This window comes from Triticum dicoccoides, chromosome 4B (genome assembly GCF_002162155.2).
Source record: "Triticum dicoccoides isolate Atlit2015 ecotype Zavitan chromosome 4B, WEW_v2.0, whole genome shotgun sequence".
Classification (NCBI taxonomy): Eukaryota; Viridiplantae; Streptophyta; class Magnoliopsida; order Poales; family Poaceae; genus Triticum; species Triticum dicoccoides.
In genome coordinates, this window is record NC_041387.1 from 659,055,543 (window position 1) to 659,068,694 (window position 13,152).

Genomic DNA, 13,152 nt, shown 5'->3' on the forward strand with positions numbered 1-13,152 from the left:
AGTATATGAAGTAGTATTGGGATTATTTTGTTTCTGCTACAATTTTAGACCACAATTGTGTGCTAATTCGCAACGCTCGGTTGGTGTCATCAAATTAGCAAAGGCATGTTGTATTTTGTTGCACTGCTAAGCATGCAGGCAGAAGCTCGCAAACCATAAAATACAAATGCAAGAAGCAAAGTATTGAGATGAACATGAGAAAATATTGCGAAGAAGGACATGTATGTAACCTGTGATTTTTGTTTCTACAAAGCCAAGCCAGAAGCAAAGCTTGAATAGAGAATGACATGTGCACCAACCCAACGTTATATCCCTGAAAAAAATATGGTGGATCGTCATGTCAAGGACCGAAGGAGTACCCTGGTGTCACTCCCCATCCGCCTGAGCGCTTCAGCAATTGCGTGCCAGGTGGCAGTGAGCGAATGGGTAGGTAGTCAGGCAGATGGTTTGTCCTTCAAGTAAGGTAGAATGTGTTTCCTCATATCACTGTTGGAGATGTCTAGGTGATCTCCTGCCACTGACACGAACTTGACTCGCCCAACGTCATCCAGGGCCTTCAAACCAATCCAGTCTTCTTGATATAGCTTTGTCTGTAGACCAAATTTTGGTAAGTTCAGTTAGCCGAAACCGACTCAACATTTCATCAACTCTCTAAGACACATCACTAGTCCAACATGAAGAACAAAAATTGCACCTGCTGAGGAGGTAGGACTGGATCAAAGACTCCATCAGGGTAATAACCAAACCATGACGTCTCCCGTGGTATGAGGATGGTATCATTCTCAAACTGCACAACATATTAGGGCAAAACAGTAGGTGCATCAAAATATTACTTCAGTTACCAGTCTCTATTAAGCACCAGAGCTTTGTAAGAAAATTTGAAAATGTGTTGCAATGCTTAGATACAATATTTTTGTGTGACTCATGACTTATGACAGAGTAAACACAAGGAATCTTCTTCAAAGGAAAATCTTTTCTTGCCCATCTATCTATGTGCCATGTGTGATCTTAACTGTGAAGAAACTGCTCTTCATCTCTTCTCAGATTGTCCATTTGCTCTTAGTTGCTAGGACTCAGTTATTGTTGAGTGGAAAAGAGGCATCAATGTTTCTAGATAAATTAAGGTTCATGGCAGATTTCCTATCCTCTCAGTTCTCAATTGATATTATCATCATGGGTTGCTGCCACCTATGGATGCAGAGAAAATCCAAGATTTTCAAAGCAATAGCTCCCTCTTCAGTCTTGGAGGGTTCAGCTTAGAATGATCTTCAGTTGATTCTTCTCAAGACAAAGAACAAGCACAGAGATGCTTTCAAGCAGTGGATTGAAATAAATCTGATTTAATTTCTTTATGGAGTTCCCTAGAACTGGTGTTGGTTAGTTGTCCTGTTTTTTCCTGTGTATTTGTAAATATTATTTTTAGTGAAAATTACCATAGAAAATTGTTCTATGCTCTTCGGATTAAAAAAATATTATCAGTCTCTATTATGAATCTTCGAAAGGGAAAGACACCTACTAAATGCATACCCTAGTTGTACATGTTCATGTTATTTTGTTATTTTGGTGCACACAAGAAATACTTGTGTGTTTGAGCTATGCTTGAAATATTTTCAGTTAACATTCTCATCAACATTTATTGTTGCATGAACAGGGAAAATCACCAAGCAATGACTCAGAAAATCGATTCCCACTGCATTTCAAAACAGGGAAAAAGGGAAGTCCATTTTGAATTTTGATATTCCATGCCAACTTCAAGTATGCTACCATTAATATTTGAACGTGGATCAAAATGTGATTTGAGACATTGCCAGCCTTACCATGATCAGTACTAAATTCTCTAGGTTGCTGAACCTTTCCTTGTAGGCAACATTTCTTTCACCTGGTATCTCATTGTTAAGTTTGGGAAGAAACCTGCATCCCTTCAGATAATCATCAATATCCTGAAAAAAAACAGCACATTTTCGGTGACTAGGAATATATCATTAAATACTGCTCAGGCTTACTTCCAAGATTTATGGTTAAAGACAAGACAATGTTTTCTTACGGTCTTCCACTCTGAAGTAGAAGTAAAAACTATTTTGCAAAAAAAAAAAGTAGAAGTAAAAACTGAAAGCTGAACACACATCAAGGATTCAAGATTGCCTGCTTAAAAAATTCTGCAGAGAGCGAGTGAGCGCCCGACAAAAATAGAACGTCAAACCACCCATAAATAAAAATACGGAATTCATTATTACTCAGATATACCCAAGCCCTGTCAGTGCCCAATGACAGTTAACGGAACAGCACAAGAAGCAATTTAAGAGTTCAAAAGAGTGCAAGTTCAGCAAATGATAGCTATTTTTTGACAAAGGGGATATATTAATAGCAAATGATAGGTATATCAGAGTAAAGGTGAATTCTTGTTGATGATGGCCTCAAGAAATGCAATGCAACTCACAGTTGGGATCTTGATGTAACCACTTGGCGCAAGATGTGCCTGTAATTCACCACGGCTCAAGTTAAAGTCTCTCGTTTATTAATACTAGCACGACTAGAGTTCGGGAAGTAACTAAGCCAAGATATAAGTACCTGCACGTAGTCCGAGTAAATCTCGGATTTGATCAGCGCATCAACAATAACACAAAAAAAACCAGACTGCAGAAAAGAGATGTACAATGTTCGGAGCTAATCAGACTCTTGGTTTAAATCAATAAACTGGATATTATAGCTGGGGATAATGAGATCAACTTACATCACAGTGTGGCGCGGAAGCAGTACCAGCATGAGGCCCAGCGAGTGAGATGAAATTCTTGACCTGTTACAAGTGTCCGAATACATAACTTACTGCACAAAAACCGAATAGCATTCTCTGCGACCCTACTGATCAATCAAAGCTTAAAATTAAGGCATTGTATGCATGTTTTTGAAAAAAGAAAAACTCTCACTAATCGGCATGCTTATACTTTTCCATAAGACAAAAGCTATATGTACACTTTTTTGCGGATCGAAGGGAGTAGTTTAGAGTGTATATTCACTCATTTTGCTCCGTATGTAGTTCATATTGGAATCTTTAAAAAGACTTATATTTTGGAACGGAGGTAATAGATATGACCACAGAGACCCAACACACATTCACAAGCATCCAGATTACCATTCAGGTGCATGCAGCTATTCTATCCCCTGTACAATTTTGAAAGCAACTCAGTACTCACCGGTGGTCCATCGTCACAATACTCGACTACTGCGCGGCCAATCAAGTTCCCCTGTGGAAGCACATAATGTTTATGTTTAGTAGAAGAACAACACATTTCATAGATTGCGTTATATTTTTTTCACAGGTTGTGTTGTAGAAAAATGCCAACAGCATATATATACTTATATACCTGCGACAGACCAACAATGTTATAGCCGCCGCTTAGCTCTTTCATCTCCTTTACCTGCAGAAACAAATTAGCAAGCAGGCATGGATGATGAATATCTATCTATCTTCTCAGCGTACAGCAGAGGAAAAGGCATCATCATCGCCCAAAGCGCCGAACCGATCACCTTGTTGCACATGATATCAGCCTGTTCCTGTAGAGGCATGAGCCAGGAGTCCCGTGCCCCGTTTCCAATTTCTCTGAACACAAGCGAGCACAATGAGTCAAACTCCAGTGGCCGTCGGGCGGCGGAAGGGCGTCGAAGACTCATATCTACGTACTACGTACAGGCAGTGGCCGTCGGCGGCGGACCAGTCGGCCAGGAGCCGGGTGAACTCGGCGACGCTGCTGTCGGTGCACTGGCCCCCAATCCCTGCTCCTCGAACCAATCAGTCAGCCAACCAGTAAATAAGCCATGGACGGAAGCAGAGCAAGCGAGGGTGGACCGACCGTGCAGGACGACGAAGGGCAGCGCCTCCGCGGGGGTGAGGATGAGGAGGAAGAGGAGTGGGAGGACGGCAGCGGCGAGGCGCGGAGCTCTCCGCGGCATCAGGACCATGGTTTGGCGTCGGAGGGACACACGAGAGGACGTCGCTCACTCTTGAGACGGGCCGCGTGTGTCTCGACGGTGTTCGAACTTATAAAGACCTTATAGCAAGTACTCTACTCGTATAAAATTTTGATTTTTCTCCCGGCCGGGTTCGCTAAAAGCCAGTCAACTTTTTTTTTGAGGTCATAAAACTCAGTCAACTGAGTAAGTCTCAGTCGACATCCTGTCCTAATCGATAGATGTAGAGAGCTTATGATTTATACGGCCAGCTGGTGTCGCTTTCTATGATGACTTACGGACCTTATATTTAGCGCGTGGAAAGCTGGGTGTCGCGCAAACGCGCACCCGCAGCCCTATAGGACTATCGGTTCTTTCAGCCAGTTGTCCTTCCACCAAGATTATTCAGTAAGAAGTCAAACTATGTCTCGTAGTTTGCTCTTTATTTTTTAAAAAATTATAGTAATATATACAAGTAGCTATTTCATCAGAGATCCACCAAATTTTTTGCATTATTAATCCCCTAGCTACGAATTGCCATGCCCGACGTTTTGACCGTATTCTGGAACCGCCATAAAAAAAATTAAAATGGAATGAGAAAAATGTAAAAACATTCGCATTGTATTATTAGAGCATCTCCAACAGCTGCGCTATATACGCGCCGCGTTAATAAAGTAGTGCTTTTAGCGCGCGCTACCGTTCCAGACGCTTCAGCGGATGCGCAAAAACCGCGCGTGCGGCATATGTAATTCAGCACTCGAGCGGAAACGCCATCGCGCCCCGCTTATTTGCTGCGCGCGCTACCGTTCCAGACGCTCCAGCGGACGCGCAAAAACCGCGTGTGCGGCATATGTAATTCAGCACTCGAGCGGAAACGACATCGCGTGGGTGGAAACGCCATCGCGCCCCGCTTATTTGTTGCGCCCGCTCCCGCGCGCGCGCTACCGTTCTAGATGCTCCAGCGGACGCGCAAAAACCGCGCGTGCGGCATATGTAATTCAGCACTCGAGCGGAAACGCCATCGCGCGGGCGGAAACGCCATCGCGCCCCGCTTATTTGCTGCGCCCGCTCCCGCGCGCTGGACTCCCGAGCGCTCGCGCGCAACTCCACCTACCCATCCAGCCGCACCGCCGCCGCCGCCCGCGCCACCCCATTTTTGCGACCGTTCCGGCGCTTCCCCGGTCTCTTCCCGCGCGGCCGCGGCTTCCTCCCTGTCTCTCTAGTCAGCGTCGCCCGTCGCGCGCGGAAGTCCTCGGACGAACAGCGCCCGGCCGCCCACCGCTGCTTGGCGCTCGCAAGGTGTTCGACAAAAGGCCCGCAAGAGTTATGTATTGCTTCCAACTTCCACATTTTTACATGAAATTTGGTGCATGTTGTTTATAGCCTAGTTTTGAACATTTTAGATGAGTTCGTCATATGATTCTTCCGAGGAAGAATTTGATATGGAAGAGGAGGAGGATCTTGCAATGATCCTAGCTATGCACATCAATAAAAAAACGAAGCACAGTGGTTCGGTTATGGGTCGGCAGAAAATTTGAAGGGATAGGATTGATGCCCACAACAGATTGATGAGGCACTATTTTGTAGAGAATCCCACATACCCCGAGTCATACTTTCGTCGCCTGTTTAGGATGAGCACCGAGTTGTTCAGGGCATTGCAGAGAAACTAGCGAGCCATGACCGGTTTTTTCAGCAGAGGAGGATTGCCGCCGGAGAGCTCGGGCATAGCACCTTTCAGAAGGTGACAGCCGCTTTGGTATGTTGGCATATGGTATCCCCACTGATCTAGTTGATGATCACTTGGCCATGGGGTGAGAGCCAAGCCATCATGTGTGTCAAGCGCTTCGCAGTCGAAATTGTGCAAGTGTTTGGCCCGGAGTACTTGAGAACTTCCAATGCTGAAGACGTCACAAGGCTATTGGAGATGAACAAAGTTCGCGGGTCCCAGGTATGCTTGGCTCAATAGATTGCATGCATTGGAGTTGAAAGAATTGTCCAAAGGCATGGCATGGCCAATTCCATGAAAAAAAAAGGGTTCCACTATAATCCTTGAAGCGGTGGCTGATCAAGAGACTTGAATTTGGCATGCTTTTTTTGAAATGCCTGGATCTTTGAATTACATCAACGTTGTAAATCGGTCACTACTAATGAGTAAGATTGCAAATGGTGAACTTCCACCGGTGTAGTTTGTAGCTAATGATCGTACATACAACCATGGCTACTATTTTGCGTATGGCATCTACCCAAAGTGGCAAACATTTGTGAAGCCGTTGAAAAAACCGGAAGGTAAGAAATATCTTGATTTCCACAATGCTCAAGCGGCGGCTAGAAAAGATGTGGAGAGAGCTTTTGGGATTTTGCAAGCCCAATTTACTATTGTGAGAGGACCGGCTAGATTTTGGGATCAAAAGATGTTTTGGTACATAATGCACGCTTGTGTGATCATGCACAACATGATCATCGAGAATGAGCGTGGCCAAGATGTAGACTACTCTCACTATGAGCTCTTGGGACATCCCGCAAGTGCGGTGGAGGGCTGAAAGGGTGGCCCGTTTTGTTGCCTCCTATCATGACATTCGACGTCCGGCGGCGCATAATGAACTCAAGAAGGATCTCATTGAGGAGTTGTGGGCTTGGAATGGCTGCCAAAGAGCATCAAGATTTGTGCGTTTGATGTTGTATTATTGAACTATTTGTTGTATTTCATGAAAGATACTATTTGTTTGAGTTGTAATAAATTGAACTATTTATTTTACACTTGATTGAATGATGTTTGTGATTTAAATTATATGCCATGTCTTTGTTTTGTGGATGTGTTGTGTACAAAATGCAACAAATGTGATGCGCCGGTTGCTCGCGCGCGCTGCTGGCGCTGCATTTTAGCACGGCTGCTGGAGCCAGCGCTGCGCGCCGTGCCAAACCTGGCGATGGGCGCGCCGCAAATCAGATTATAGCGCGCCGCGCGTTGGGCGGCTGTTGGAGATGCTCTTATATGTGACATATTTTTCAAGAAAAATAACAAACTTGAAATATGACAAACGTTTTTAAAAGGTATTCTGAGAGATAAGCTATCATGCATGAAGACTCATGGCTTACAAGTCAAATAATCAATGTTATAGTCACATTTAAGGCATAGTTTATTCAAATAATCTCATATTTTGCACAAGTGTGCATCATGGAATGGCAAAGACTGTTGCCAAAGGGAGTTTCCATTTTCTTTGTACAAAAAACTTATTTTTTATTTTCTAAGTGCCAAAAATGAGTTTTTTGTGAAGAACCTCGCTAATATTTGTTGCAAACTTGGACCACTACATTTTTTTAAAACATTAGACCACATATTATGTACAATTGACCAAACGAATGCATGTCAAAAGGTTTCCATCCACCTTTCATGTAAAAGACAATTTTCCGCAAGAAGTGAGTCGAATTTGAACTACGGGTGCTTCATAGTTTGCTCTTTATTTAAAAAATATATATTTATTTAGCTACACAAGTAGCTATTTCAGAGATCCACCAATATTTTCACATTATTAAGCCCTTGGTTATAAACGGCCAAGTCTGACATTTTAATCACATTTTGAAACAAGCATAAAAATATGGAAAACTACCGAGGGCAATGACCTCGGCAACAAGGGAAGGGCCAGCGGCCACGAACGGATTCATTGTGGACGAAGGGGACGCGAGCAGCAGCGACAGATGAGTCCTAGATGGGAGCTTGAAGGTTCGTCAATGGCGGCCGAGAGGTGAAAGTAGGAAGATGTCACGGTTCACGCGTCAGTGCACAATAAGCTAATGACTATTCAAACAAATAATTATACAGCCGCAATTATTACTCCCCTAACCCAAACGTAATTTTGCCTAAACTAATAATCGGTAATACATATTGTAAAACGGTTTTTTGCTAAAAATTGATTTTCTATATTCTCGTGGCCAACGCTCCGTATCCAAACTAGAGTGCGCAGTCGAATTGTCCTAGTGATGAACTTACATGATTGGTCAACACCCAATAATACAAAAAATATAACTACTACCGGCTTTACTTACTAACACGCAATAATTAAACAGATGTCAAGCCCGTCTGAGGTGGATGGACAAGGAAATGAACTCCCAAGATATCACCGCAGTCAGTCACACACAACTTTGCTAGAGTCCTCCTTGGGATCACTGCCCATCGCTCGAGGGGCAATCGTCGCGCAATCTGTTAGTTATCACCCTCGGAGTTCGCCTCTTCTTCTCAGTCATGTCGCTTGGCTCAGACCTAGAATGCACGGATCCCTTGGCTGCTGCAGGCGGCGAATCAACTGCTGGTATCGGCTCCGTCCCTTCGGAATGGTTAGCAGAGGTTGGCGCTGGCATCCCCTCCGTCCCCTCTGAAAGGTTAGGCGCTGGCACTTGCGCGGGTGCAGGTGCAGGCCGTGTTGCTAGGTGAGGAAGACCAAAGTAATGCCTCACGGCTGGCCTCCGAATAGCTGAGACAAGAAATCATAAGGTAAGGCCAGGTTTAGTACTACGCATTAGGAAGTGCGAAAGGAGATGAACACAAGGCCTGAACACAGCAGTGCTAACGAGTTACCAAATCCATACACAAAAGTAAACGCACTCCATGGCACCCACCAAAAGAAATGCGCCTGCACAACAAAAAAACTGTTTACGGTGGTGCAAAAAGCACAGCTGTTGTTCTGCTAATGTTATAGTAGTGGTATGCAGGTAATATGCGGAAAATACACAGGAGCTCCTGGGTGCTCCACACCCCTATATGAATATTAAACTTAAAAAATACTAAAAAATCTAAAAATTGAGGATATCAAACCTGGGTTCTCAATCTACTCCCGTGTGAAATTACGTGAAAAATACCAGAAAACGTATCCTTGGCGAAGGAAATATTGTCCGAACAAAAATGCAACCAAACAGTTCTTTTTCTATACATAAGAAACTTTTTTGCCACGAATACTTTTCCTGATATTTTTTCATAAAATTTCACAAAGGAGTAGATCGGCAACCCATGTTTGATATCTCAAATCTCAGGGTTTTTTTTAAAAAAATTCTCAGTATTTTTTGAATTTAATATTCGTATAGGGTTGTGGACTGTGGAGCACCCGGGTGCTACAAATCCGCTTCCGGTAATATGCAGGCTATATTTGGATGCACAGGTCAAGTAGGAAGGATAACTGGTGGACTTTCCAAGTTATGGGGCAGACCTTGGCGAATTTCAGAAGCCATCTAGGACAACCCCAAAAATGGTCACTTAACATTCTTAAACAACCCCCAAACTCCCAGTATGTCTGAATTCCTTATACATGGTAGTTAGATTTATACCTTGCAGATGCTCACTGATAGCGGTATAATCAGAAAAGCCAGTGCTCTATTCAAGTTCTTCCCCACTTGCTGCACAAGAATAGGTTGTCCCTGGATGCGCGCCTTCACATTGAGCTGGGAAGAAAGATTTAATTTCTCAACCATACATAACAGACAAGGCATCTTTAGTTCTTTGGACAAGATACACACCTCGTCCACAGCAACTGTCATTGATGTCAACACCGGCAGGATGTAAAGCTCATCTGGAGTTGTTAAATCAGTAAACCAATATGCTCCACCTCCTTCCAAAGAAGGGACTTTCTCTATCATGTTCCGTATCTACAGTTGACACGGTGAGAACATAAGGCGGGAAACATTAAAAAAAATATGTTACTGCTAGATGACAGTTTTATAACTAGATGCGATTGTAGATAGAAATTTTGAATTATGAGCAAGTTGGCATGAACTTACAGCACAGCAAAAGCTTAAAATTATAGACCCCTGGAGGAATGTACGGTTAAAGGGTGTCAATCGACTAACACCATGCCTGAAGAAAGAAAATCAAGAATTAAAACAATGAATTTATTGCCTAGAAGACTAGAAAAATGTAGAATGGCTGCATACAAAGTCAAAATATGCAAGACATGTAAATACTGAAAAAACATGATTTGAGCAGAAAAAAGGCACTTCGAGACCATGGATGACAACAAGAATGATCTCATAGCTAATAAAGTAATTTAAAACCCTAGAAACTACTATAGAGCCCAAGTCATTTAAAGGAACAGTCCTGTGTTTGAAGAACCACAAAGTTAAACATAAAATGATTCGTTACTAAAAATGCACAGCGGTCAGGAAAAACATCTTCCAGATTTCAACACGGGGCAAATAAGTGAACCATTGGTGGTTGCATACTTTTTTAATAGCTCACGCAATTTCTTCCTCCTATCATGCCTCGATTGTGGGTCCCTTGACTGCAGGAAATAAATATGAAAGGTTATATCATTAATTAGGAGTGTAGAATACTATAATGTAATTTAGGTTACCTTGCGTTATTTACCAACACCGTACCATGGTCTACATAACAGTTAACTTTGATTAACTTGAATAAGCATATTGGTAAGTGATTGCAATGTCTTGATAATATGTCTAGTTACTAAATATGGTACTAAAAGAACTGATCATAGTAGCAGTGGCATTTATCTATGCATCACAATCAGTACAAATAACAGTGAAGTATGATTTAGTAAAAGGGGGGCAACAATGCAAAGCATAATGACATCTTCAAAAAATGTTATATGGTAGCTTTGCACATAACAAACAATAGTAAATGTATGCTTGCAGATATTTGCTGTTAATACAACCATGGTTTCTAAAACTAACATGCTGTCAAGAAGTTACAGTATAAAATGCAGCCCGCGCCAAAGATCGAAATCTACTTACATCTCCTTCCTTATTGATTGCTATGATTTCTGGCTTCAATGCCTGTATAGAGTAAGAGTTTCAAAGAAGTAAATTCAACTAAATCTTGTAGTCATTCTAAGAAGACATATAATGTGGATAGATTTAAACGAGCAATGAACATAACAAAAGAAATAAGTACCATATAACTTATTCCAGACCTCACAGAAATTTGAGTAGCGCAGGATAGTTTCAAAGAACTTACTGGGGGCATCACCAAAAATTTATCGAAGTGTTTTTTTTCGATCACTTTAGCTACAAACCTATAGTCACAGTATGGTAATCAAGATGTGATGATTGATATCAACATCGTTGAACAGGTTAAGTGAAAAATGTAAAGCCAATTATTGGGCCCCGTTTAATCAAGAGTATGGACGAGGCACTTGGATTATAACTCTAACCATTGACATGACAAGAAAGGTGTCACTGCAACTTTGTAAAAAATTCATGTGTCTATCCATACTATTCATGAATCCAGTTATGACATAGGATGATTTAATTCCTCCCTCGCACAAAAAGAAAGAAAGATGATTTGAGGCTAAAGAATTGGATGCTACTGGACCTATTTGCGACGCATGACAACTCAAAAACAATTCACTTGTTAGCTCAGAGAACCTTGTAATGGCAATGTAGCCATTAAATCCCCTCAGCCCACTTGACTTTGCATAGTCCCCATCAGAATGCTTGAAATACAGAAGGGCCAAAACACAGGCACTTATCCACTTCAGCAGTGATGACCAACCGAACTACTCTCCCTCCATTCACTACTATAAGATGTTCTAACTTTTTTCTAAATCAGATGTATGAGACATGTTTTAGTGTGTCTGTTCACTCATTTCAGTCCGCATGTATAGTCCGTATTGAAATAACCAAAACATCTTGTAATAGTGAACGGAGGGAGTATTTACAGTTAGTAGTGTGTTGTACCTCTATCTATCAATCCAGTTAGGTTTTAAAAACTTTGCGGCTCTTCATAAAATGCATCGCCAAAAAACACAAGACACGATGATATATAGGAAGAAACAATCGAAGTTACTGAAATGAGTTGATTACAGAAAGCCTGTTCTGGGCCTTGATCTGGCGCACCAGCAGCGGGATGGTCGCCGTCCGGACCAACAACATCGTCAGCGCAATGGAAGCCCACCTGCGAATGACCCACGACGTAGCAACTTATTTACAGCTAATTTTCAAAACTGGAACCCCCAAGGTCCACTGTGGTAAAGTTACCAGTTGAGCCCGGTGATGGAGTGTACGGCGTCGATGAGGTGCTGCACGGCCGCGACTGGGAGAAACGAGTCAGCCGCGGCGGCGGCCACCTCCTCCGACGAAAATGCGGGCGCGACTGAGGACGCGGCGTCGGAGATGAGACGCGCGACGGCGTCGATCACGCCATCCGGGGGCGGGGAGGAGGTGGAGAAGCTACGGCGGGCGCAGAAGGGGAAGGGGAGGAGGTGGGGTAAGGGAAGGTTTTGGGACCTCGAGCGTCGGCGGAGGTCGCCGGAGGGAAATGGCGCGGGTCGCTGGGTAGGGTTTGGCGCAGCGGAGGAGGAGGGGTCTTGGCCGCGGTCGTGGTGGGAAGGGACGAGGTGGGAGAGGGAGGGGTGGGGACGGCAGGTGAGGTGGCGGGAGAGGTTGGTGGCCAGGCTCCTCCGCGCGGCGGAGAATGCCATGGCGGCGGCGGCGGCGAGATGGTGCGGGGATCGAGGGGACAAGAGGGGTTTAACGGCGGGAGCGACATTACGCCACGGACATATGGGCCCCTGCGGCTTACATGAAACTTCCAACGGAAACAGGATCAACACGTTTTCCCCTAAAAGAAAGGATCAACACGATTTTTCCTCTAGACTTTCAAAATGTTTGCCATCCGTGCACTAAACTGCCTGCAAATATTCGGATTTGGCTGTCCATACGCTTTAGGCCATCTAACGTGGTGCAAATTGAGATGTCTGAAATCCCACCGACCGAAAGCAAAGATGAGAAGGTTCACAGGTGTTGGCAGTGGCGGAGCTTTGTGGAGACCAACCTAGCAGCGACGAAGCCAGAAAATCTTGATTAGGGGGGCCAAGTGATGTTAAAACATATTTGGGAGGGCCAAATTTTGGGGAAAAAACATGAGTTTTAGCAGCAAATAACCACTAATATGTATTGTTTATGAGTAAATTAGTAGCAAATACTGATGTTAGGGGGGCCAAGATACCTTCTAGTCCCCTTGTCGCTGCCACTGTAACCTGCCCCCCCCCCCCCTCCACTACCGGACTCGCGGTCTATGCTGACGGCCAAGGGCCGTCGGCATAGGCCGTATGCCGTCGGCGTAGATCTATGCCTACGGCTGCCATCGGCATAGCCCCATCGGCATAGATCACGTCAGCGTACTTGTGTCAGACCGTCGGCATAGTATAGCCGTCGGCATAGGAGCCTATGCCGATGGCCAGGGTCCAGCCGTCGGCATAGTTT

General features: G+C 43.9%; 2 protein-coding genes across 2 annotated transcripts; both read right to left on the reverse strand.

Annotated features, from left to right (window-relative positions):
• Positions 1 to 238: 238 nt before the first annotated feature.
• On the reverse strand, positions 239 to 3,957 carry LOC119294221 (palmitoyl-protein thioesterase 1-like). The gene is made up of 11 exons (XM_037572454.1): positions 3,849 to 3,957; positions 3,687 to 3,771; positions 3,526 to 3,598; positions 3,363 to 3,416; positions 3,192 to 3,242; positions 2,732 to 2,794; positions 2,569 to 2,634; positions 2,438 to 2,476; positions 1,818 to 1,940; positions 695 to 787; positions 239 to 590 (listed from the first exon to the last, which is right to left on the reverse strand). The coding sequence occupies exons 1-11, from the start codon at positions 3,955 to 3,957 to the stop codon at positions 435 to 437; spliced, it is 912 nt and encodes a 303-aa protein (XP_037428351.1). The 3' UTR covers positions 239 to 434.
• Positions 3,958 to 7,980: 4,023 nt separating this feature from the next.
• Positions 7,981 to 11,824, reverse strand: LOC119294222 (mitochondrial inner membrane protein OXA1-like). The gene is made up of 8 exons (XM_037572455.1): positions 11,752 to 11,824; positions 10,681 to 10,722; positions 10,153 to 10,211; positions 9,712 to 9,787; positions 9,451 to 9,579; positions 9,262 to 9,375; positions 8,519 to 8,573; positions 7,981 to 8,414 (listed from the first exon to the last, which is right to left on the reverse strand). The coding sequence occupies exons 1-8, from the start codon at positions 11,818 to 11,820 to the stop codon at positions 8,107 to 8,109; spliced, it is 852 nt and encodes a 283-aa protein (XP_037428352.1). The 5' UTR covers positions 11,821 to 11,824; the 3' UTR covers positions 7,981 to 8,106.
• Positions 11,825 to 13,152: the final 1,328 nt, after the last annotated feature.